At 28.7% G+C, this 27,284-nt stretch overlaps 1 protein-coding gene and 2 long non-coding RNA genes across 3 annotated transcripts; all 3 read left to right on the top strand.

Moving 5' to 3' along the window:
- The first annotated feature begins 667 nt into the window (after positions 1 to 667).
- On the top strand, positions 668 to 14,236 carry LOC114937363 (uncharacterized). The gene is given in 5 exon segments (XM_085488777.1): positions 668 to 678; positions 1,287 to 1,775; positions 2,594 to 2,885; positions 11,874 to 13,151; positions 13,904 to 14,236. Coding segments are annotated over 5 exon segments (2,403 nt in total).
- A 4,108-nt stretch (positions 14,237 to 18,344) lies between these two features.
- On the top strand, positions 18,345 to 20,597 carry LOC114937438 (uncharacterized). The gene is made up of 2 exons (XR_014926126.1): positions 18,345 to 19,954; positions 20,418 to 20,597. It is a non-coding gene; the product is annotated as an uncharacterized LOC114937438 (long non-coding RNA).
- A 4,090-nt stretch (positions 20,598 to 24,687) lies between these two features.
- Positions 24,688 to 27,038, top strand: LOC146720322 (uncharacterized). Its single transcript, XR_014926127.1, has 3 exons — positions 24,688 to 25,827; positions 26,245 to 26,352; positions 26,589 to 27,038. It is a non-coding gene; the product is annotated as an uncharacterized LOC146720322 (long non-coding RNA).
- Positions 27,039 to 27,284: the final 246 nt, after the last annotated feature.

Raw genomic sequence — 27,284 nt, 5'->3', positions numbered from 1 at the left:
CATGATTTTTAAATTAAAATAAATCATTTACATTCTAATAAATCTAACTAGAGCTTTAAAAAAAATTCTAACAAAAATTTTTATACATTTTGAGGACAATTTCAGGAATTGATAATAAACTTCTTTTCAATTTAAAGTAAAAAATATACGATATTAATAATACGATTAAATTTTATATGCGAGGTATTTTTTTGCTAAAATCTAGATATTTTACTTTATTATGTATAAATTTATATCTTTAAGACATATAAAAGTTTAATATAAAAAAATGCATATCTTTGCTCAGGATTTTATCTAGTTCACGAAACTGTACGTTTACCCTAATTTCCAGATTTTTAAATTAAAATAATAAAACATATTTACGTCTCCCAATAAATCTGACGCTCTCCTTTCAAAGAAACCTTCAATTGTCGATTTGTCAAACAGGCCTTGGACGAGACATCTGAAAGGCGACACTACCGTGAAAGCTGACGTGGACAAAACTGTGCTCCGTTTCGTTTCGCTCCGTGTTTTCCCTTAATTATTCCCGATTTATATGGATCATCTCTCGCTTAATCTGAATAATTTTACACTCAATCTTGAGTGTATATTTCGAAATACTTACAAGAATTAGCCGGTGTCGGTTGCTTTCCAAGTACACGAATTTCTCGTTTTGTTGTAACGAAAGATGTATATTCGGTGAAGCAGAAATTTTACTAAGCTTATTGAGATCCTATCAAGGAAATCGAGAAGAAGAGTGAATAAAAGTTAGCAAGGTATATTTTAACACCTTTTTGAGACTGATTTATTTAAATATTATATTATATTTGTATATAAAAATTGTATATAAAATTTCAATGTTTCTTCTTCTCTTTCGTTGAGTATTATTTTTTGATATTTTTAATAATTTTTTACATACTTTACATCATAAAACAATTATATATAAAAAAATGTAATTGTATAATTTATAATATTTCTAAAAAATATATCTAAAGTTTAATTGCATTATTTTATTAATTTATTTATTGCTTACGAAGAATTTTCTTGCTCTAAATGCAAAAAATATATTAAAATGTAATTAATAGCATTTTACATTTTACTTTCTATATTTTTAATTATCTATATAAATACACACAAGATAAAGAATTTTTTTAAATAAATCTAACTATAAATTATATCAGAATGAATGTTGCAGAAAAGCAAACTCTATCATGAATTATTAATCTTATAATTTTAATCTTATATAATAATTAACCTTATAATAATTTAGGTTAATGGACGTATCGCCGAAAAATTCGCACGAACAGTGCTTCTCCCAAGGAAAAAGAGGAAATCTTGAAGAACATTGGTTCATCTGTGGGGAAAAATCAAAATGAAAATATCGAAAATGGAACATACGTTCCGTATCGTAACTTGATCTCGAGTTCAGCGTCGATTAGTCATATCGGGGAGAAAATATCTGACAGAAAGACGGAGGTGATTTTATTGAAGCAAGAACCAGCTGGTCGTCAGCTGATCGAGCTGAGTGACAGCGATTCTAAAATGATGCTGCGACAACAATTTGGAGAAATGGCAGAGAGTGAATTTAATTTGCAGCACGACGGGTTGCATTATGAAAATATGGAAATTCTACGAAAATTACCGCCTGATACGGTCGTGATAAGACAGGAAACAAGGACAAGCAGGGAGGATAGCGATTGCAGAGAATTGATGGAAACAAACAGCAGTGGAAGCAGCTCGACTTCCGGTTGCATAGCTGCTAAAGCAAAAAGATTTATCCGGGCCAGGAAAAAAACGTGAGCATATTAAATATTTAATATTAAAAAATATTCATATGAAAAGATATTAAAAAATATTAATATTAAAAGATATTAAAAAATATTTAATATTGAAAGATTTTTATAATAAATCGATGTAAAATCATATTTAAAGTAACAAATAAATTTACACATAAAATTACCCAGGTAGCAAGCTGATATCAAAATGACGTCATTCGATGTCGAAATGTCATTTTGACGTTTAATGTCGTCAGCTTGCTACCTGGGTACATTTTCAAAATTGTTATTGATTAATTATAACAAATTTTTTATTCAAAGAATTTTTTCTATTTTTAATAAATATAATACTTGATTTTTTAATAATTCTATTTAAAATTAAATTTAATAAAGAAAATAATTATATATGCGTTATATATATGGAAAAAAGCATAATATTATATAGAATATATAATTAATTTTCTATTAATTTTCATGAAAATTTAATAAATAATATTTCAATATTTTAATTAATTAGATTTTAAATCATTTTATCGTACGCGTTTTAAATTCTCAAAATTGTTTTTATTAAATTTTTTATTTAATTCTTTTATTAAATTTTTCATTTAATTTTAACACCTTTTTGAGATTGATTTATTTATTATCTATATAATAAACTTTAATATATTCAACATCTTTTTTTTTAAGTATTTATTTAATTTTTTTAATTTTTAATATTTTTTTACATTATTTACATTATAGAGTAATTATATATAAAAAATCTAATTTATACTACTTGTCAAAAATATTTCAAAAACTTAATATTAAATGAATTAGAATATATCTCTATGCATTTTTAGTCGTGATATTGTAGAGGTGAGACGAAATCCCATGCGAGTATCCAAGAAGAACAAGGAATTTCCTCCATCAAAACAGCGATTATTAGTCAACAGTAGGAGAGAAATTTGCGCAAATTATGAATCCGCTAAACATATTAAATCAGTCACGATGCCATATATGAAAACCAGATCCGTCACGCGAAAAATGTATACTGTGGGTGCAACTTATCAGGCACCTACCAAAAAAGATGAGACCGAATGGAAAGAATGGCCTGCGCATGGAATGCACGAAAGACCAGTTTTTCATCCCCAAGTAAGAAAGATCTTTTCTAGCAATATATAATATTATTATCAGGGTAGGGTAACAACTAGTTCATTAGTTAAAAGTTAAAAACTTTAAATTTAGCCTAATTAATTTAAAATGTACTAATTTTTAACTTCACTTTTTTTCTTCAAGTTCAATTTTTTTACCTCTGAATACCACTATTGTTTTTTTATAAGTTATAAACGTATTAGTTTTAAATTTAAGTATTATTAATTTTTATATTTATTTGTCATCAATTGTAATTACAAAAGATATATTTCTATATAAAAATTAAAATTTCTTTGTTATTTGTAATTATAAATTTTAAAAGAATTAACAAATAAATTCTAATTTAATATAATGATTTTAAAAATTAACTTTTTATTTAACTTTAGTTAATTTATTTTTAACTTTAACTTTAACTGAGTTAATTTTTTGTTCATGCAAACTTTTAACTTAACTAAATTAATTTTGTAATTTTTAATATTTCTTCAATTATTGTTTGTATCAAATTATAATCTTAAAAGGCTTGTCAACTAGATGAAATGTTATGATTCTCATTGAAATAATTAGTCTTGAATCTTTAAAAGATTGATATTTTCCAGAATTCTATACATTTTTAAATTCGAAAAATCTTAAATCGTAATATTTATTTTATAGTAAATTACCATTATATGATAGACAATTTAATTATAAAAGTCTCTATTATTAACAATAATTAATAAATAAAAATAGAAAAATCTTTTTTAATAGGTAAAATACTCCAATTATATAATCAAACAAATAATTTAATTTAAATATTCTTACTCTTTATTAGTAATAAAAGGTAAAGTAAATTTACGAAAATTTCTCAAAGAAAGAAAATAAAAGTAATTGTTATATAATCTTAACAGCTGTAAATTTTAAAATCTTTAGATAAAATTAAATATACTCTTAAACAAATCATATATAGTAGGCCAACTGAACGAGCAAATAAATAAGGTGTAAAAATTTTTATTAATAGTTAAATAATTAAATTAACATTCCGTTACAGAATCGATATAAATTGTAAACGTTTCGACTGCACTACAGTCTTTATCAATACATAAAAGTTAAATATTAAAATACAAAGTTAAATGTTAAAAATACAAAGTTAGTGTTAGCAGAAAATACACCTTTTACCTTTATCTATATAACTCAAAGGATAGGTGTATATGAATAACGCAATGACTTAATACATATATGTTGTACTTTAATGAATGCTTACGGCTATGCGTAATAATAGAAAAGACACAAGGGAAGAAAGAACAAAAATGGACGTTACATCCATATCGATAGTACAATCGATAATAGTTATATCGAGATCTAATGTTCGATACGTCTAATATAATTGCAGTGTGTATCAAACACCTATCAAATCCCCCACTATGATCACTCTGCAATTAGTTGTAATCCCAACTTCTCAATATGTTTATTTATTACAGTATGAGGTAATGGCTTTGTGAAGATGTCTGCCACGTTGTCATTAGATGAGATATATTTTAATTCAATTAAACCGTTTTCATGCATTTCTCTAGTAATATGATAAGCAATATCGATATGTTTCGTGCGTGATCTCTCTATTCTATTTCTTGTAAAGTCAATTGCCGATTTATTATCACATCTAATGACATATGGCTTACATGGTATGTCTAAATCAATTGTCTGTGATAATTCATTGAACATCATATCCAACCATATAACTTCTTTTACAGCTATTTCTAACGCAACGTATTCAGCTTCCATAGTAGATGTTGAAATTGACTTTTGTTTGTTCGATTTCCATATTATTGGATTTCCGTATAAAAATACTACCATACCACTATAAGAGTGTCTATCATCTATATCTGATGCCCAGTCTGCGTCACTAAAAATTTCTATTTCATTTGTACCAGAAGTATACATTAGGCCAATGTCTTTTGTCGCAGCCAAGTATCTTAATACTCTTTTAGCTTGTAACCAATGTGTTCTTCCTGGGTTAGAACTAAATTGTGATAATTTCGTTACTGCATATAATATATCTGGCCGTGTTGCTAACGCTACATACATTAATGAACCAATTAATTGTTTATATGGGATATTATTCATTTCGCTCCTTTCAATATCGCTCTGTGGACCGTCACATTTCGATAATTTTATCCCTGGTTCAATCGGTGTTTTACATGTTTTACTATCATTCATTCCATAATCGCTTAACAATTTGTTTATATATAACGCTTGCGATAGTCTTATTTTATTTTCTTCGTATTCAATAGTTATACCTAATAAGTATGATACTCTACCTAAGTCTCTTATTTCGTATTTAGACGCAAGTAATGATTTAATTTCATTTACTTTGTCAATTGATGGAGCAAATAATATAATATCATCTACGTACAATGTAAGAATAAGATTATTATCATAAACGTAAACGCAATTGCTTGCTTGCAATCTTTTAAATCCGTGTTTTATTAAGAATTCATTAATTGCATTATTCCAGTTATGCCCTGCTTGTTTCAAACCGTATATTGGTCTTAAAAGTTTTGTTACTTTCATTTCATAGTCTTTATGTCCTGGTGGCAATTTCATATAAATTTCTTCCTTAAGATTTCCGTAGAGATATGCACATTTCACATCTAAATGATGTATTTTCCAATCATGTAATACTGACATAGATATTAATAATTTAATTAATGAAATATTTGCGACGGGTGCATATGATTCTGAATAATCAATGTCTTTCTTTTGCGAAAAACCCTGTGCAACTACTCTAGCTTTATATCTTGCTATTTTTCCTGTTAAATCTGTTTTAACTTTATAAACCCATTTGCTTCCAATACAATTAACATTTTCCGGTTTATTTAATATTTCCCAAGTATTTCTATTATTCAAACTTGTTAACTCTTCATCCATTGCTAACTTCCATTCCTCCGATTGTGGTGACATTTCCGCCTCTTCATATGTTATCGGTTCAATTATTTCTGTTAAATTGAATTCTACGTTTTTAGGTTTCCCTGCACGACCCCAAGGATTTTTAATTACCTTCTTCGGTCTACCTACTTTACGTTTTGTTTCGGATATTGTTTCATGCGAATTAACAAATTCTGTATTTTTATTCGCGTTTTCTTCCTGTGTTTCACTAGTTACTGATTCTTTATCTTCATCTACAGTATTTACATTATCGGTGTTAGTAAACGGAGTTTCCAATGTCTTTTTACTATAAATATGCTCATACCCACAAACGTTTTCAATGAACTCTATATGTTTTGTTTGTATTACGTCACATTTAATTGGATCCCACAGTCTATATCCTTTTGTTTGATTAGAATAGCCAATTAGTATACATTCTTTTCCTCTAGAACTAAGCTTGTTTCTACCTTGTTTATTTATATGTGCATAGGCTAAGCAACCATATACTTTTAAGTGTTTCACGCTTGGTTTATTCCCTGTCCAAATCCTTTCGGGAATATCATTAACAAATGAATGTATGACTCTGTTTTTAATATAACACGCGGTTACCACGGCCTCGGCCCAAAATCTTTCAGGTAATGCAGCATTTATAAGCATCGCTCGTACTAAATCTAATAACGTTCTATTGAATCGTTCAGCAACACCATTCATTTGTGGTGTATATACATTTGTTCGTTCATGTTTTATACCCATTTCATCAAACATTTGTTCAAGAATCTTATTACAATATTCTAATCCATTATCACTTCTAAATCTTTTTATTTTTCTATCCGTTTCTCTTTCTACCCTAGCTACATATTTACGAATATATTCAACTACTTCATCCTTAGTTTGTAAGCAATATACTGTCGCTTTTCTGGAATAATCATCAGTGAATGTTAAAAAATATTTTGCTCCACCAATTGATTTTATTGGCATAGGGCCACATAAGTCTGAATGAATGAGCTCTAATACATTTTTTGTTTGTCTATGACTTACTTCTTTACAAGGTGCTTTTGTTGATTTTGCAATGCTACAACTACTACAATGCGCATCGTTTATATTTATATTTACGTTGTCTAGACCTCTAACCAAATTTCCTTTTGATAGCTCATGAATAGTTTTCATGTTCACATGACAAAATCTTTGATGCCACTTAACAGAATCTGTTAACTTATTAGTATACGTAACATGCGCTTCGCTTTTAGTCACATTATTTATATCATTCATGACTTTTGCTTTGACAATATATAAACCATTTTCGCATAGAGCTTCCCCCACTATCATATTATTTTCTTTATCTTGAATCTTAAGTTTTCCGTTATCTATCAATAGTCTTTTGTATCTTTTTTCTATTTGAGAAACTGACAATAAGTTACGTCTTACATTTGGAACGTGATATACATTTAGTAGCGTTAAATCGAATTTTTTATTACCAACAAAGGTTCGTATTTTTATATTACCTACACCTACAGCTTTCAGAGTATCACTATTTTTACTGTCTGCTGAATAAATTATTTCGTTAGCTATTGTTTTATATTTATCGAACCATTCTCTATGTTTACATACGTGGTGGGTTGCTCCACTATCTATCAACCATGCATCATCTAGCTGAGTATTATTTAACTCTAATAATAACACATTACTATTTTTATGTGTATTTGATCCGTAACGCTTTTTAGTTCCTTTCGCATTAAACAATTTTGCATTACAACTATTTGCTAAATGCCCTATTTTATTACATCTAAAGCACCTTCTTTTTTCTTCTTTACTAGTTTCCTTGCTAGTTGTTTGATGGTATGCCTCTTTTGATGGTTCCTCAGGCTGTCCTCCTTCCTTCAGTGCTCGACGTTCATATTCGTTCATAAGTATTTCTTTGATTTCGGTCGATTTAAATTTTTCGTCATCCAAATTTGCAAGCGCCATTACTATTCCATCATATGTATCCGGAAGACCTGATAACATAGCGTATGCTAAATCATCATCTCTAAATTCATATCCTACCTCTTTGAGACTGTCACTACATGTCTTCAGTCTTGCCAAATATGAATTCATCGTCTCGGTCGATTCCAGTTTTATAGACAACATCTGCTTCTTTAGTTGTAGAATCCATGCACGAGATTTCGGTTCAAAAATTCTTTGTAATGCCTCCCATGCATCAGATGCCTTGTTACAGTCCAGGATATGTATTTGATGTTCAGGTTCGACACCGAGAGCAATTGTCGCCAAAGCTTTATTTTCTTTATTCCGGAAACGTTCTCCATCTTCTTGCGTGTGGCCGTCCGGCAAGGCGGCTTCGCCGGTTACATGCTGCCACAACTCTCTTTGTACCAGGGTCATCTTCATGTTAAATTTCCATGACCGATAATTTGCACCATTTAATTTGTCAATGCGATCAACAATCTGTGATAACGAGGACATTCTGAATGTGTGTTTTATTTGCCTCGATCGAGAACCTTCCACTAAGAGTTAGGTTATTTTTACTTTTCTCTCGACTAATGTGATTATTTACTTATTTACCCGTCCTGGGCCCATAACCTTGTTAGCAGAAAATACACCTTTTACCTTTATCTATATAACTCAAAGGATAGGTGTATATGAATAACGCAATGACTTAATACATATATGTTGTACTTTAATGAATGCTTACGGCTATGCGTAATAATAGAAAAGACACAAGGGAAGAAAGAACAAAAATGGACGTTACATCCATATCGATAGTACAATCGATAATAGTTATATCGAGATCTAATGTTCGATACGTCTAATATAATTGCAGTGTGTATCAAACACCTATCAGTTAGTTAAATATTAAAATATAAAATTGAAACGATTCTTCGCCGTTGACCAATAGATATGCAAGGCGATTGGTCTGAGATGCCAAGTTATGCGACATTTGAGCATGCTACGGATATAATACGCGAATTAAATCAATGTCAGAGAGAATTAAAAAATCTTTCAACTTACATTATCGTTTTAACAAGTCCTTTTCCCCGATATTTCAAGTGTGTGTTGCGAAGTCTGAATACCAAATGTCAAAATAGAGAGCGTGATGTATTTATTTATTACCAATGTTTTTTCTAAATTATGATTCAGCAAATTTTTTAAGTATGTCAAAATAACTACTGTCTAACAATTCGGTGTCTGTATTTAAATTAATTCCATTTTTCTGTTCTTTAATGTGGATCATTTCAGATATTAGTCTTTTATGGTAGTTCTTTTCGTGATCCATAATTTTAATATTGTCCCAGTCAAATGTATGTTGTTCGTTTAGAATGTGTTCTGTGACAACCGAATGTCTAGCAGAGTCTAATTTAATATTATTTTTATGTTCTTTAAGTCTCGTTCCTAACTGTCTTTTTGTCTGTCCGACATATGTGGCGTCACAATCGTTGCAATTCAATTTATAAATAACATTAGAATTCGTGGGGCAATTATTTTTGTCCTTTTGAACTCTTATGAAGTCATTCAATTTTTTAATGCAACGATATCCTACCACTACGTCAGGTCTTCTTATTGCTGAAGCAACTTTCTCAGATATTGATTCTATATATGGTATGACAAAATATTTAATGTTAGTATTAGTATTATTGGTATCTGTTATATTGTTATTATTAGGCTTGTTAAATTTCTTAGTTGAGAGATTTTTTGATCTGCGTTTTATTTCTGTGAAAATTAGATCAAGAGGATAACCGTTGGATAGCAAAATGTTAATAGCTTTCTCTATATTTTTTTTGTGAAATTGCGGATGTGATAGTAATAAAGCTCTATCTACCAAGTTATAAATTGTTCCTATTTTATGACAAGTCGGATGATTTGAAAAAAATGAAAGTAATCTACCTGAGAATGTCTTTTTGTGATACCAATCTAAATAAATTTTATTATCTATTACTTTGATCATTATGTCTAAAAAACTTATACAACGATTATCCTCTTTTTCCAATGTAAATTGTAGTCTATCGTTATAATTGTTGAATTCGTTCAAAACATATGTAATATTGTCAGCGGAAGTGCATAAAATAATGTCGTCTACATAACGGAAATAGAAAGTCATTTCGCAATTTAAATTACTAATTACTAATGTTTCCAAGTCCTGCATGACTATATCGGCAATGATCGGAGAAAGTGGGGAACCCATAGGAGTCCCATAAATTTGTTTGTAAGTTATGTTATTAAAAGTGAAAAATGTAGAAGTTAATATAAATTTTATCATACCTATGAATTCATTTTTGGGAATCTTTGTGTGTGACTCTATAAAATGCCATCTATTATTGATACCGTTTAATGCAAGATCTACAGAAACATTAGTAAATAATGAAACAACGTCCAATGAAACTATTATGTCGGTATCTTGTATTGTTTTCCCTGATAGAATGTTGCATATATCCGTTATGTAGACGACATTATTTTATGCACTTCCGCTGACAATATTACATATGTTTTGAACGAATTCAACAATTATAACGATAGACTACAATTTACATTGGAAAAAGAGGATAATCGTTGTATAAGCTTTTTAGACATAATGATCAAAGTAATAGATAATAAAATTTATTTAGATTGGTATCACAAAAAGACATTCTCAGGTAGATTACTTTCATTTTTTTCAAATCATCCGACTTGTCATAAAATAGGAACAATTTATAACTTGGTAGATAGAGCTTTATTACTATCACATCCGCAATTTCACAAAAAAAATATAGAGAAAGCTATTAACATTTTGCTATCCAACGGTTATCCTCTTGATCTAATTTTCACAGAAATAAAACGCAGATCAAAAAATCTCTCAACTAAGAAATTTAACAAGCCTAATAATAACAATATAACAGATACCAATAATACTAATACTAACATTAAATATTTTGTCATACCATATATAGAATCAATATCTGAGAAAGTTGCTTCAGCAATAAGAAGACCTGACGTAGTGGTAGGATATCGTTGCATTAAAAAATTGAATGACTTCATAAGAGTTCAAAAGGACAAAAATAATTGCCCCACGAATTCTAATGTTATTTATAAATTGAATTGCAACGATTGTGACGCCACATATGTCGGACAGACAAAAAGACAGTTAGGAACGAGACTTAAAGAACATAAAAATAATATTAAATTAGACTCTGCTAGACATTCGGTTGTCACAGAACACATTCTAAACGAACAACATACATTTGACTGGGACAATATTAAAATTATGGATCACGAAAAGAACTACCATAAAAGACTAATATCTGAAATGATCCACATTAAAGAACAGAAAAATGGAATTAATTTAAATACAGACACCGAATTGTTAGACAGTAGTTATTTTGACATACTTAAAAAATTTGCTGAATCATAATTTAGAAAAAACATTGGTAATAAATAAATACATCACGCTCTCTATTTTGACATTTGGTATTCAGACTTCGCAACACACACTTGAAATATCGGGGAAAAGGACTTGTTAAAACGATAATGTAAGTTGAAAGATTTTTTAATTCTCTCTGACATTGATTTAATTCGCGTATTATATCCGTAGCATGCTCAAATGTCGCATAACTTGGCATCTCAGACCAATCGCCTTGCATATCTATTGGTCAACAGCGAAGAATCGTTTCAATTTTATATTTTAATATTTAACTAACTTTGTATTTTTAACATTTAACTTTGTATTTTAATATTTAACTTTTATGTATTGATAAAGACTGTAGTGCAGTCGAAACGTTTACAATTTATATCAATTCTGTAACGGAATGTTAATTTAATTATTTAACTATTAATAAAAATTTTTACACCTTATTTATTTGCTCGTTCAGTTGGCCTACTATATATGATTTGTTTAATTTTGTTAAATTATACGAGCCTTTCATTAATTAATTTTAAATATACTCTGTTTCTCTTTAATATAATTTATAATACGCTTTAATAGAAAAATTCTTAATAGAAAAAAATATATAATTTATAAATATTTTCATCAATAATTTTTCCTTTTAATAAAAAAAAAATATTCAATATAATACAAATTAATTTTAAAAAAATTTAAAAAATCTCATTAATTTTATTTTCCAGGCTGGTCTGGCAGTGGAGTATCTAGGAAGATATTTCACCAGCCTCGACGGATTCTCCCTCTGCGAGATAATCGACAAGCCGGAAATCGAAGTGGTCGCGGTCGATCCGCATCGCGATCGACGGGCCTCTTTCGCCGAGAAGAAGCCGAAGGGAAGGACGAGGGTGAAAGGCAGAGGTTCGTCAAACCCCAAAGTTACGTGGAACGTTTACTTCTTCGGGGAAGACACCTTTTTCGAGACGTGCATGCACGGAAGTCTTCACTGCGTGCTCGGTTATTGCTCGCAAGTGATGGCCCCAGCTTATAAGCAAGCGGTGGAGAAGCAGCTGAAGTTGACAGGTCCCGCATTTGCGGAAGCACCGGCAAGGATGGCAAATTTCAAGCCTAACCAAACCGCGAGTTCCTCCGAAACGGCAAAATTGATCGAAGCCATCGCTGTAGCTCGGAATAAAAATATTCCGAACCGTCGAAGACCTGTCGCGACTTGTCCTTCGTCTTCAGCAACTTTTACACCGGAAGCACAGAACAGCTCGAAAATGATTCCGCAGAGCGGAGAGACAATCGGGATGAATTTGAAATGGATCTTGCGAGACGCCTCGAGCAGCTCCTTGATTCTGTTAAAGAATTCGAGAAAAGCCAGCTGCGAAGACTTCTGAGCGAAGAACAGCTTCGGTCCAGCGAAGTTGGAAGACGTCAAGACACTAAGTAAAGTGTCGTCGATCTATAAGAACCTGGCTTTTGCCGGCAAACTGGTTTTGGAGCACGAGAAATTGTCGACGAGGAATAATCTGTACACCTTGAAAAGATATTCCGCGAATACGACAAAGAAGACCTTTCTGGAGGACCAGTTGGAGAACGAGAAGACTGTCCAGGTCGTGAAAGAGAGCCACAAAGGCAGAAGCTATGATAAAATAAGGATTGTTAAAGAATCGGCTGATGAAGTTCTGATGATGAAGAACAGTACGAACGAGGCTTCGGAGATCGCCAGAATTCTGTCGGAATACAACAGTGGCACGTTGAGGAAGTCCGCGATACACAATCGGATTTACGATTCGAGCGCCAACAAAGCTTTGCCGAAGAACTTCTGGCAGAAAGGTGCAATAACAGCGGAGGAAAATCCAAACCTCGTGATTCCGGATGGAAATTCGGACCTCGATCTCACGCAAGAAAAGTGGAAGAGATACAATCCGATCTTAGGGGAAAAGATCAGAAACAGTGAACTCCCTAGGAGTGTTCAAAATAGCCAAAACAGCTGTTCGATGTCATCGGACCAAGGTTGGGTAAGTTGATGATTTTTTAAAATTAAGTTAGTTGTTTTTAAATTAATTTAGTTGCAGGAACAAAAAATTAACTCAGTTAAAGTTTAATTAAAATTAAAATAACTGAAGTTAAACCAAAAGTTTATTTTTAAAAACATTATATATATAGAATATAAATGTTTTTTTTAAATCGGCCAACAGAGCCAAAGCACAAAAAATTAATTATTCGGAACTGTATCTCTTCAGCGACTTTTCAAACCTATATTTTTCGCGCCTATTTCTCCATATGTAAGTTTCGAGATTAATTTATATATGGAACTTAGTGATCTCGAATCAAGAGATAACAGTTCCGAATAATTAATTTTTCGTGCTTTGGCTCTGTTGGCCGATTTAAAAAAAGCATCATATTTATATTCTTAATATTGGGAGCCGATAAAAATATTTTTTTCTAATTATATATATATATATATATATATATATATATATATAAATATATATATATATATATATTCAATTAGAATTTTATTTGTTAATTCTTTTAAAATTTATAACAACAAAGAAATTTTGATTTTTATATAGAAATATATTTTTTGGTAATTACAATTGATGACAAATAAACATAAAAAATTAATAATACTTTAATTTAAAAATAATACAATTATAACTTGTAAAAAAACAGTAATGGTATTCAGAGATAAAAGAATTTAACTTAAAATTTAAGTTTAAAGTATTATTAACTTTTTAATTTTTTTAACTTTTAACTAATTAACTAGTTATTACCCAACTCTGCATCGGAGAGTAACCAAGTCCCTCTCGTTGATCGGCAAATGAGCTTAAACAAATACATAAGAGAGAAGTCCGCTGCTAAATCTTGCAAGGAGCGCAAAATTGTTGTGACTGAAGCAAAACTGGAGCAGAAAGGAACGTCGTTCGAAGACGAAATTATGTCGACTACGGAACCATTGCAAGAATTATTAGAAAATACTGCAATTTTGTATTGTGCTTCCACTGGGATTCACCAAGATGACCTGTCAAATTATATTGACACTCTTGACAGCAAGCAGAGCATTCAGTGGCTGGAGAGCTGGAATAACTCCGTCGTGTAAAACGTTGAAGATAAAATAATCTTTTACTATATGCGCGTTATGTTGAATTTAAAGTTATGTTTACTTATTATAAAGAATTTTTTTTATCTACAAGATAATTTCGTAGAGCAGTTTACACACTAATAAGTTGCGATTTTATTCCATTTATTTTATTTTTCATCTATAAAACAATATACATGAAATATATATTGATATACATATATAAAATACATGGATAATATATATATTAATAATTATATAATATATATTTATATTTTAGTTGTAACAAGTATGTCATTATTTTCTTAAAACGTTTTATTGAATAACATTATGTGTTATAACAGTATGAACTCTTGAGATTTTTGCAATTCTTTGTTTTTGCTGTGTGTAAACTCCTTAATTGTAAGAGTATATCTTAATACTACATAAAGTTACACTCAAATTAAATTTTTAGGATAAATGTCTATAGATATGTCACCAAGATTTAAAATTGTGCTGGACAGTTCAACACTTGTAAATATTTGACATACAGGGTGTTCGGCAACAGGTGGGCCAAAATGTAAGAAGTGGTTCTACATGATAAAATAAGACGAAAATCAAGAATGACAAAATTGCGTCCGAGACTTTGTTTATTAATTATAAATATTTTAAACTTCGCATTAAGGGCGCCTGACGCACGGCAATTTTCCGATATTTGGCGTGCGTAAGGTACATCGGTAGAGTCGCCGTCAAAATACACTGTGACGCATAGGTATACAAAAACTTACATCGTAACCGTTGATGTATATTTTGCAAAATGTAAAATATTTATAATTAATAAACAAAGTCTCGAACGCAATTTTGTCATTCTTAACTTTCGTCTTATTTTATCATGTAGAATCACTCCTTACATTTTGGCTCACCTGTTACCGAACACCCTGTATATAAAAGGATATAAATAAATATATATATAATTTCTCTGAAAACTCTCTCTGATAATTACATACAATTACATACAAGTTAAAAATATCTATAATTTAAGTACTATATACTGTAATTTAACGTGCTATAAAAATCTGTTTAGGAATTAATTGACAAGAAAAATCATTTAAAATCTAATATTATACTTTTCAGCTCCGAATTCACTTCAACAAAAAATGCAATTGAATATAAGTCGGAAAAACGTAAAATTTGCGGTTGGAATGATAGTAAAACATACAGATGATGTTAATAGTTGTACAGGTGTAATAATCGGACATCGACACAAAGATGAACATATTAGTTTACCAAAAATACGAAAAGATCTAATTATTGGAAGGATTTCTGCTTTACACGTGAGCACGCGTGGTTAATGCCGATAAATTACTGTCATAATTATCAAAGACACAAAGTATTTTACATTATTCTTAACAATCATAATGAACTTTGTTATGTGGGAAAAGGTATAAATATTATTAAAATACGTCTTTATTTAAAATTATATTTGGTTATTCTACGAACTCATGCATCCTTCTGTGCATAATATCAAAAAATATTTTATTATTTTGATTTATTTTGTTACCTTTCTTAACTTAATTATTTCTATTTCTTATTTTATTATCTATATTTTATTGATTATGTTGTTTATATCGTAGTTATTAAATTTTTATTAAGAATTTTGAAATCTGTATATATTGACTAGAAATTTGAATTTAACTGATTAAAAGAGAGTAATCGGATAATAGTGTGTCAGTTACAACAAAATAAATTTTTCGCTGTAACTGAATAATTGTGTTGTGTACATGAATTTTGCTTGATACGATGTGAAGGTTAATTTGAAATTAAATTTCCATACAAGACTTAAATATCATTTATATGTGCGGCTTCTAACCAATTAAAAAAAAATAATTCTAATTTATATTATAATTTTAAGTTGCACTTTGTATTTTAGACGTTTTGAAATTAACAACGCCGCAATGAATCAAGAATATCGAAATAGGTCGTTATTTTCTTGAATTTAAAGGCACACATTACGTACCAAATGAAAGGCTGGCAACAATTTATCCTGACGATTCTGCTATAACTGCCAATATATATAAAAAATTTTTCTTGTTCAGTTGCCGGTTGACCTCTAACTTGCAGTGCTGGGTAAGATATATTTAAAATGTACCTCGAGAATAGCGAAATAGGTCGTTATTTTCTTGAATTTACAAGTACACATTACGTATCAAATAAAAGTGGCAACAATTTATCCTCACGATTCTGCTAAAACTGCCGAGATATACAGGGTGATTCTAAACAACCGTTTGTCCTTAACATGTCGTATTCCTGACTCAATTCTAAAACGATTTTTCCTTTGCCAAAATATTATTCAAAGTTTAGTTTTTGAGATATTAAAAGAAATAGTTAGCGAATTACGGCGCGCGTACGAGCGGTAGGCAGGTTGCCTGTCTGCTTACTGATAGGATCATGCTTTGCATAGATAAATTCTACTATATGACTTAATATATTTACTAAACATTTATTGAAAACAATGAAAAGATATAGGGTATTCGTGTGTGGATGTACGAACTTATTAATAATAAGTCCTTATCAAATACTTATCAAATATATTATATTTGTATTAGTATTAAAAAATGTGTTGTGTTAATTTTTATATGAGGAAGAAAATGTTTCCAATCGAAAAGTGTTTTTAATCAAATAAAAGAAAAAATTGCGAAAACATATATGTTTCCGTTGAAAATGACAAATATACAGATGAAATCTGCATGTATCGAATTGTCTTAAATATTTCTTTATTACATTTTATCATATAATGTGACAAAAGCTCTCTTTTGGAGTTTTCAAATTTGTATATACAATCATCGTCTACAAATACACTAACAAGGGACATGTCACAACTGTCCGGAACCGATTTGATTCTTCTTGAAATATATTGTTAAATACACAAATCTAAAAGACACGTATTTTTTTTATACGTGCGCATTTTATGTTTTAAGGGGTGAAATACCCCTTTAAATGAAAACGGTATTTTTCTTTAGGATTGAATATTGTGCACCTATAAAAAAATATGTGTCTTCTAGATTTGTGTATTTAACAATATATTTTAAGAAGAATCAAATCGGTTCCGGACAGTTGTGACATGTCCCTTGTAAGAACAAATCAAGCAAATATATATACATATATACAGAGTGTCCCAAAAGTCTGGAAATGGTTGAATATTTCCTATACAATGCATTTTTACTCTCTTCTCTTCCACAGATCTGAACAGAACACCTGAATGAAAATATTATCGCTTTCTGTGTTTCTTTTCTTCGTTTCTTTTTGCTAAAGTTGCATAAAACTAGACGTTAAATAAATTTATATAAATTAAAATTAATGTAATATTTAATCATTTTTATAAAAATTTTATATTTATATGCCACTAAGATACATGAACTAATTCATGAATGAAAATATGCGTTTTTATGATATTAAACTTTTTTTAAATTCATAACTCAAATAATACAATTAAATTTTGGTATGCGGTAAGTATTTTTTTCGCTAAACTCTATATATTTTATTTTGACGTATAAATTTTGTCTTCAAAATAAAAGTTTACCTAAATAAAAATAACGAATGTTTATTTTTATTCAGGAATCGGGTTTGTTCAAGAACCGATATGTTTAATTTTAATTTCAAAAACTTTTATAATTAAAATAAACTACTTACAATAAATAAATCTGATGCTATTCTTTCACAAAAAGAACTTTCAAAATTCTTAATTTGCTAAATCAATTTGTACGTGCGTACAATTAACAAATTATGATGAGGCTTTCGAAATACGACTTTATCATAATAATATATCATGGACTAAAGTGTGATTCATTTCTTCGCAAAAAATTATTCAGTCCGCTCATGCAGTTTCTTTAATTATTCTCAACTGATATTGACCATCTCGATTAATCTACATAATTTTATTTAATCTTGAATATGGATTACAGTATAATTTAAAAATTAATCGATATCGATCCCCTTCAAAGTGTGAACTTTATGTTTCTTTTTTCGTTTGAAAAAATATTTGTTTGGGAAACTCTCTGACGTTTGAATTCTCGCGTCTTATTCGCCTCCGCGAGTGACGCGTAGCGCGCCGGAAGAAGAGGCGCTACGAGAGGCCGTTAGTGCCTAAGACGAACGCTTGAGGCGCTAGCCTCTTCCTTCGTCGTCCCGCTAAGCCGAGTCGGCTTCTGTTCGCGATCCTCTCTTGAAAAAAAAAACAAACGTGAATCGTTGCTTAGGAATCCTTGTTGGTCGATTCTCTACTGTCCGTGGAGACGCTTTAGTTCAGTGATAAAAAGGTTTCCGTTCGGTTCAGACATTGAGAAGAGATTGATTTGAATATATAATTCTTTTGGAAAACTACGAGCTTGGACGCTTTGGAACCTTTTAAGGTTAACTATGAGATGGGACATATCTCTTGGTTTGGAGGACAAATTCCCTTGAGTTCGCCTGATGAGGAAAGAAAAAGAGCCGTTCGTATTCTTAATTAAAAGGATTCGACAAGGTAACAAGTCTCTCAAGACTGGCCTAGCCAGGATTCTATTAAGACTGGCCTAGCCAGGATGCTTTCAAGACTGGCCTAGCCAGGATTCTATTAAGACTGGCCTAGCCAGGATTCTTTCAAGACTGGCCTAGCCAGAATTCTATTAAGACTGGCCTAGCCAGGATTCTTTCAAGACTGGCTTAGCCAGGATTCTATTAAGACTGGCCTAGCCAGGATTCTTTTAAGACTGGCCTAGCCAGGATTCTATTAAGACTGGCCTAGCCAGGATTCTTTCAAGACTGGCCTAGCCAGGATTCTATTAAGATTGGCCTAGCCAGGATACTAAAGTCATTCACATCTATTTAACGTATTGAATCTATTCGCTGCTACGATACCTTTTGTCTGGTTTAACGTACTAATGTTATATGTTTATAAAATACTAACGTCACTTATGGTTGTTGATCTCACCAAGACTTATGTTTGGCTTGACGTCTTGATTTATATATGTTTAATTCTCAAGTTTGATTTGACGTCTTGATTTATATGTGTTTAATACTCATGTTTTGATTTGACGTCTTGATTTATATGTGTTTAATACTTATGTTTGACTTGACGTCTTGATTTATATGTGTTTAATACTTATGTTTGACTTGACGTCTTGATTTATATATGTTTAATTCTCAAGTTTGATTTGACGTCTTGATTTATATATGTTTAATACTGTTGTTTGATTTGACGCCTTGCTTTTTTATGTGTTTAATACTTATGTTTGGTTTGACGTCTTGATTTAAATTAGTTTAATACTTATGTTTGATTTGACGTCTTGATATATATATGTTTAATATTTATGTTTGATTTGATGTCATGTTTTATATATGTCTAATCCTTATATTTTATTTGACGTCATGAAATTATCATATCTTTAAGACATTTATGTTTGACAGAATTAAATGAAATTCTATATACCGTTCAGATATTCTGTTTTCTACATTTAACGGTGACTTATTAATTGGATATAATATCTATTATATTCCTTAAGCGTTAATATATATATATATATATATGTGAAGATTTGATCATAATGAGTAAAGTTGATAGTATGTTTCTCTCACAATAAATTTCTGTTATTATATTTTATAAAAGTCCACCAACTCCCTAAGTATATCCGGAACAATATTCGGTAAAAAAAATTTCAATAAAATAATTGAAATTCTGTCAAAGACTCTTTAGGAAATCGTAAAGAAGATCGAAAAAGTAAGGTATGTACATATTTTCTTAATTTGGTAAAATACTACATTAATTTGCAAATTTATTTCTATTTTTTTATCGTTCATAAATAATAATTATCTCTTTTAAATGCAAGAAGTATAATAAAATGTAATCAATAACTAAAGTTAAATAAGAGTAAATTTGCAGTATAAAGGTCTTTAATAAGCAAATAATTAACGAATAAAAATAAAGAAATTTCTTAACAAAATAAAATTCCTCAAAGAAGAATAAGTAGATATGACTGTAATTATTGTAATCTTAATAACTGCAAATTTTGAAACTTTTTGATAATACTAATTCAATTCTTTTTCTTTTTAATATTTCTTAATTCATAATAAAAAAAAGTATATAATTTATAAATTTATATACTTAAGAAGTTACAATAAAATATAATCGTCAATGATCGATTTTTCTTAAAAAATAAAACAATAAATTATTTATTGTCGTGACTAGAGATAAATTTCCACAAGGTGAACAGCACCCATGAAATGAGACCGTATTTTGACTTACCCGCACCACTGAAATTCTAAGGAGTTCGGTCTCCTGGTCTCTAGTCTTCTTGAGCCAAAGAAAAAAATAAATATGTAAGATAGAGCTTTGTCGAATGCCAAAGTTACATGGAACACTCACTTCCAGTACAAAAGAAACTACAAAATTAAAAAAATTATTCATATAACAGTAGTTCTTCAATAATATATTATTGTTATAATTTTTTCGTATTCTTGTAGGTTTTTTTCGTAAGAGTTGTCCAGAAAAGACAGATTCTTGCTTAGGAATTCGACTGCAAAATCGAGCGGCGAAGAATCCGCAGTAAAAGACAGCTTTAATTCAGCCAATTTGGAAGACTAAAATATTTATCAATGTCAAAAGGAACGTCAATCATTGTCATCGATGTACAAAAAATGGATTTTGCCGATAGACTGACTTTAGACCACGAGAAATTATTAACAAAGAATAATTGTCTACCTTAAAGATTTTACAAATTTCTCGAGGAAATACAACAAAGGAGACTTCTAGATAATCGTTGGACAAATAAAAAAATTGTCCAGATCACGAAAAAGAAAGTTATATAATGAAGATTATATATTAAATTATAAGAAAGTCAATAAAACAAGAATATCGTTTGTTTTAGAGAAATATGTAGAGAATTTAAAAAATACTTAAAATAAAAAAAAAATGTTTTATAAAAAATTATGCTAGAAAGTGTTTAAAGATGATTTGCCCTTCCCTCTCCTCTCCGATTCTTCAACCTGTCATCAAGAAATTTATCGCGCTATTATCATAAACTTTTTGTAATATAAAAATAATTATTACAAATTATTATAATCTATAAAATGATACAAAGGGATATTTAAATAAAAATATGTCTCAAATTTTAAAGATACAGTTTAAATTTTAAACTCCAAAGACGCATAGAATGGAGAAATGCAATCTGCATCTTTTTTCCTACATTTTTAACAAAAATTTTATAAGAATTCTAGTAAAATAAAATAGTTATAAAATATTAAAAATATCATATAATATGAAACAGATAAAAAATTCAAATAAAATTGATATAAAAAACAAGTAGGAAAATAGAAATACGACTAATGAGAGATAAGAAAAAATAATATATACGAGCAGTCAAGATCTTATAAAATTTTTTTCAGTTGTTCAATTTAAAATTTACTTTAACTTTCACTTAAATGTTATTAAATTTATTTTCTTTAATAATTAAAATTTTTATAAATAACTTCTCGCATATTCCTTTTTTTACATTTTGCCTTTTATTTTTCTATTTATTTTAATAATATATTGTTTTCTGTTTTTTAATTTATTTATTTTACAGTTTTATTTTTCTCATATATACATAAAATTTCAAAAAATTTATTGAAAATTCATTACTGTTACAATAGTATTTTGCACTATGTTGCATTATGTAACTTTTTTCATTAATCTACCACGCGCAATATATCAGGAGACGCGGTAGCGTTTTTTAATACAATCTACAAAAAGACCAAAAAAAAACTGCAAGATATCGAAAAGATAGCAAAAATACCAAAACAATAACGAAAATTATTCGTAGGACGCTACTGTGTATCCTTTACCGGATGTAACACGATTTTCGTAACCATGAAAACAAAAATTTGAAATATTTCATGAACTGGAACATTTTTTTGAAAAGATGACCATATCAATCGAAAGCGCGATTTTTTTCTAATAAAATAAGATTTTAACAAACTTGATAGTTCTATTGTCTCTCTCTCTCTCTCTCTCTCTCTCTCTCTCTCTCTCTCTCTCTTTTCCCACCTTTGTCTTTCTCTTTTATATTTAATAATATTACAGTCACTTTAGAGTTTGACCTCGCACAAAATGTTAAAGAGCTGAATTTTGGTGCAAATCTTCGTTTTTGCATAAGATTGGAATGGAAAAAAAATTACTATTATTATATAGTGGTCGTTAAGAAGAAAAATTAAACAATTAGAACTCAAATTTTGTCTTTTGCAAATATCTAGTTAAATATCGATTTTACAAAAAAAAACAAAAAAACAAAAAAAAATACAAAAGTACAAAATTAAAGAATTGATAATTTTGCATAAAAAATGTTATCTATAAATCTTTCATACAAGTAATATTTTTTATGTAAATAATTTTGCAAGACGTACGCTGCGCGATGTATTCATGGAGCGTGCTGACAGACGTTATGTGGATTGAAGCGTTACACGCGCGCACAAAAATGTCATAACTTTTGAACGAATACAGAAATAAGTGAAGAATCATTGAGAAGCCAGAGATTTCAACTTTTTAATGCAACCTTTTGTTATACTACGCTAATACTTAAAAATTTTACGATAGTTTAAACAAAATGTTACATGTAATGTTTGTCTTCTCTCATTTAATTAGTAACAGATAGTCTTAGAATTTTTTGAAAATTTATCATAAAATAACAAAACAAATTACATTAAAAAGCTGAAATTCCCAGATTTTCAACGGTTCTTTTTTAATTTCTGTTTGCTAATTTGTTCAAAAGTTATGACATTTTTGTGCGCGCATGCAATACTTTAATCCACATAACGTCCGTTGGCACGCTCCACCATGCTCTGTCAATTCACCGCACAACAAACAACTTGTAAATTTTTTAAGTAAAAAGTATAGCTTATACGAAAAAAGTTATAGAATACTTCATGCAAAATTGTCCATTCTTTAATTTCGTACTTTTGTATTTTTATTTAAAATGAATATATAACGAGATATTTGCAAAATAACAGAATTTGGGTACTAATTGTTTAATTTTATGTTTTAGTGGCCTTTTTCTTTAATCTCATGCAAAAACAAAAGTCTGTACCAAACTTCAGTTTTCTAACATTTTTTCTGAGATATAGCTCAATTTTTATCTAAAGTAACTGTAGTATAATAGTATAATAGCTAACAAGTGCGGGGGATTGTAAATCGGCCGAGAATGCGGAAGTTTGGCGCACGATCGGCCGATTTATGACCCGCACATGTTAGCTACGATATTTTGTGTGACCGGTGCGTGGAAAGGGAGCCCTTTCTAAAATCTTATCATGTGCGTAAAGGGCGACTTTTCGCGCACCGGTTGCACAAAATATATTGAGAGTCACTATAAAAGCTACACGCATGCACATACATATGTAAGTACACAAGCATGTGCGCACGTAAGCATAGATATATGTTTACATATACATATTTTTTAATATATTAATGAACTTTGCAAAAATATGTGAAATCCCATTAAAAAAGACATCACAGATATAAAAAAAGGCTAAGTTATATCTTTTGCAAACAACAATAATTCTTTACAAAAAATCGTAATCAAATATATATTATCTTCTCAAAAATTATGTTTATAACCAAAATAATTCTTTGCAAAAATTAATTATCATCAAAAATATTTTCTCAAAAATTATATTTATAAATTATATTTTATTTTTGTTAATAATACTAGAAAAAAATTAAAATATTAGCATCAAAAAATAGTAAAATCAAAAATTTACACTAATTGTAAGTAAATGACAACATAATATATAATATTTAGATGAACTTTCTATAATGATACAAATGTATAATTATTGCTTTATTTAAAAATGTTTATAATATATATATATTAAAAAATAAATTCACTAAAATATATATATGTATTTATTTCTCTTTAAATTTAATAACATGAATAACTATGTAATTAATTTAAACTGGAATGTATACACATTATAAAGTTAATATATATTTTTATAAAATATTTAGATAAATACGTATATATAATAAAATAAATTATTTATCTCTAAATAATTTATTAATTATTTAACTCAAATACATTTAAACTTATATTCAAAAAAGATAATATAAGGCACAAAAAATTTAATGTAAGAAATTAAAAAATTTAAAGTTCAATAAAAATTTTTAATTTAAATTAAAAAATGAAAGTACAATATGTAATGTATAAAAAATACATAGCGTTGTTTTTGTATTGTTATTTTAACACATTAATAAATAAAATAAAATATAAATCAAAGTATTTTTTTTTATTTTTTAAATAACTTCTCGCACTTTCCTTTTGTTACATTTTGGCTTTTATTTTTCTATTTATTTTAATTATATATTGTTTTCTGTTCTATTAATTTATTTACTTTACAGTTTTATTGTTCTCATACATACATAAAATTTCAACAAATTTATTGAAAAATTTATTGAAAATTCGTTACTGTTGCAATAGTATTATGTTTAGTTTTTTTACAATTTTATTAAAAAATGTTTTGATTCAATTTTAGATGGCCGTCTACAAAAAAACTATATGACAAACAGTCTACAGAAATATTTAACAAAAACGGAAAAAAAATTGAAAACTTTGTGTCCACAGGCAAAAATTATGTAAAACAATTACAAGAAATTGTGGATGAAATAAAGAAAAAATATTTTCAAGAACCAAGTATTTCTGATCATAATCAATATATTTGTCTAATAGATAATTTTATCAATTTTACAAACATATTCGATGTAAATAATAGTTTAAACAATTATTTGTCTGAAATAACGACTACGCCTGAAAAATACACTTATATCATTGATGAGCTTAAATACGTGCTTGCAAATACTTCACAGTAGGATACCATTTTTCAATACCATTATATATAGTCCTATTCATTTTATAAATTAATATACTTATTGCACAGTATTAATTTTTTCAGAACTGATTGCGATCTAACCGAAAGATATTGCGTTTCAAAATTATTTCGCCATTTAAAGCAAATTTCCGCAGAAAAAAACTTGATAAAATATACAAAAGAGTTTCCTGAAGAAGGTATTTTTGAAAAGATTGCTACTACTATGGCACAATGCATTAAACCCGAAGAGAATGTACTTTATGAGTCCATAGAAGCATCAATCGATAATATGGTTACGAGTGTGCTAAATTCCCTCAAAAAAAAATATCCCGATCATTCGATACACTCGACAGCCAATGAAACTTTTTTCCGTTGGAAAAATAACCATCTTATGGCCTTTGAAAATCATTGGAACGAAATATAATAGAATCAATGGAGATTATGAATACAATCCATGAATATATATTTACCACATTAAACTTTCAATTTTGCGGAAAACACACCAACATAAAATATTTATGTATAGATAATATTAGTTTTATAACAGATTTTTATAATATATATTTTAATTAAAGGATCTACAATATTCGCACTCTAATTAATTTCTGTATTTTTTGATTTTTGACGCAGGTCTTAGAAGATAAATGTGGCGAAGAAATAATTGTATTAATAATATGTAAAAGTGTGGCCAGAAGACTTGGTATAGATTGTATGGTACTGAGTTTAGACGAGGAAAATTGCAAGTTTCTTTTACTTTGGAAGTCGTAAGTGTAATATTAGATTTGAAATTATCTATACTTTCTAGTATTACTCTTATTATATACACACATGCATATATACATAATTTTTTATTGTTCGTAAAATCAGAAACCCGGACCAAATAAGGTGCTTTAACAAATTTTCTAAGAATATCCAAAATTCTTTTTCCAGTCAGCCTTTAACAAATGACAATTCTAAAAATTATACCTTAATTGTAACATCTAAAGAGGTAAAAACTATACTATATCATACATATATAATTTCTATTAATTTTAACACTAATTTAATTAATATGTTCGTAAAGATGTGAATCAATGAGACACGCTTTATACATAGGCTGAAACAGTTATACAATCTTACATTGTTTTGTTTGTAATTAAAGCTGTTTTCTTTAATTTTCACTTCTTTTTAATTATTTTCAGATATCGGTAAGATTGATGAAAATATTTAAGAATATAATAGAATATTTCAATTATTGCGAAAATTCATTGTCTAATGCGCATGAATGGAAATACTTCAAAGTAATTACGGTATGTAAAGCACTATATAATACATGTATATATACATACAATATATATATATATATATATATATATATATATATAATTTCTCTGAGAACTCTCTCTGATAATTACATACAATTACATACAAGTTAAAAATATCTATAATTTAAATGGTATGTAGTGTAATTTAACGTGTTATAAAAATCTGTTTAGGAATTAATTGACAAGAAAAATCATTTAAAATCTAATATTGTACTTTCCAGCTTCGATTTTATTTCAACGAACAAATGAATATAAGTCGGGAAAACGTAAAATTTGCGGTTGAAATGATAGTAAAACATACAGATGTTGCTAATAGTTGTACAGGTGTAATAATCGGATGGCATCGACACAAAGATGAACATATTAAGTTGATCAGAGAAAGTACGAAAAGACCTAATAATTGGGATGATTTCTGCTTTCCAGATGCGCACGTGTGGTTAATGCCGATAAATTACTGTGATAATTATCAAAAGCACCAAACATATTACATAATTCTTAACAATAATAATGAATTTTATTATATAACAGAAGGTATGAATATCATTAAAATACGTCTTTATTTAAAATTATATTAATATGATTTGTTTATTCTACGAACTCATGTATCCTTCTGTGCATAATATCAAATAATATTTTATTATTTTGGTTTATTTTGTTACCTTTCTTAACTTAATTGTTTCTATTTCTTATTTTATTATCTATATTTTATTGATTATGTTGTTTATATCGTAGTTATCATATTTTTATTAGCATTTTTGCAATCTGTATATATTGACTAGAAATTTGAATTTAACTGACTAAAAGAGTGTAAGCAGATAATGGTGTGTCAGTGATAACGAAATAAATTTTTTGCTGTAACTGAATAATTTTGTTGTGCACATGAATTTTGCTTGATACGATGCTAAATTATTTGGAAT

Source organism: Nylanderia fulva, unplaced genomic scaffold (genome assembly GCF_048542155.1).
Source record: "Nylanderia fulva isolate GAGA-0341 unplaced genomic scaffold, ASM4854215v1 Scaffold71, whole genome shotgun sequence".
Lineage (NCBI taxonomy): Eukaryota > Metazoa > Arthropoda > Insecta > Hymenoptera > Formicidae > Nylanderia > Nylanderia fulva.
The sequence above is the reverse complement of the archived record's forward strand: the minus strand, read 5'-3'. Positions and strand labels throughout refer to the sequence as shown.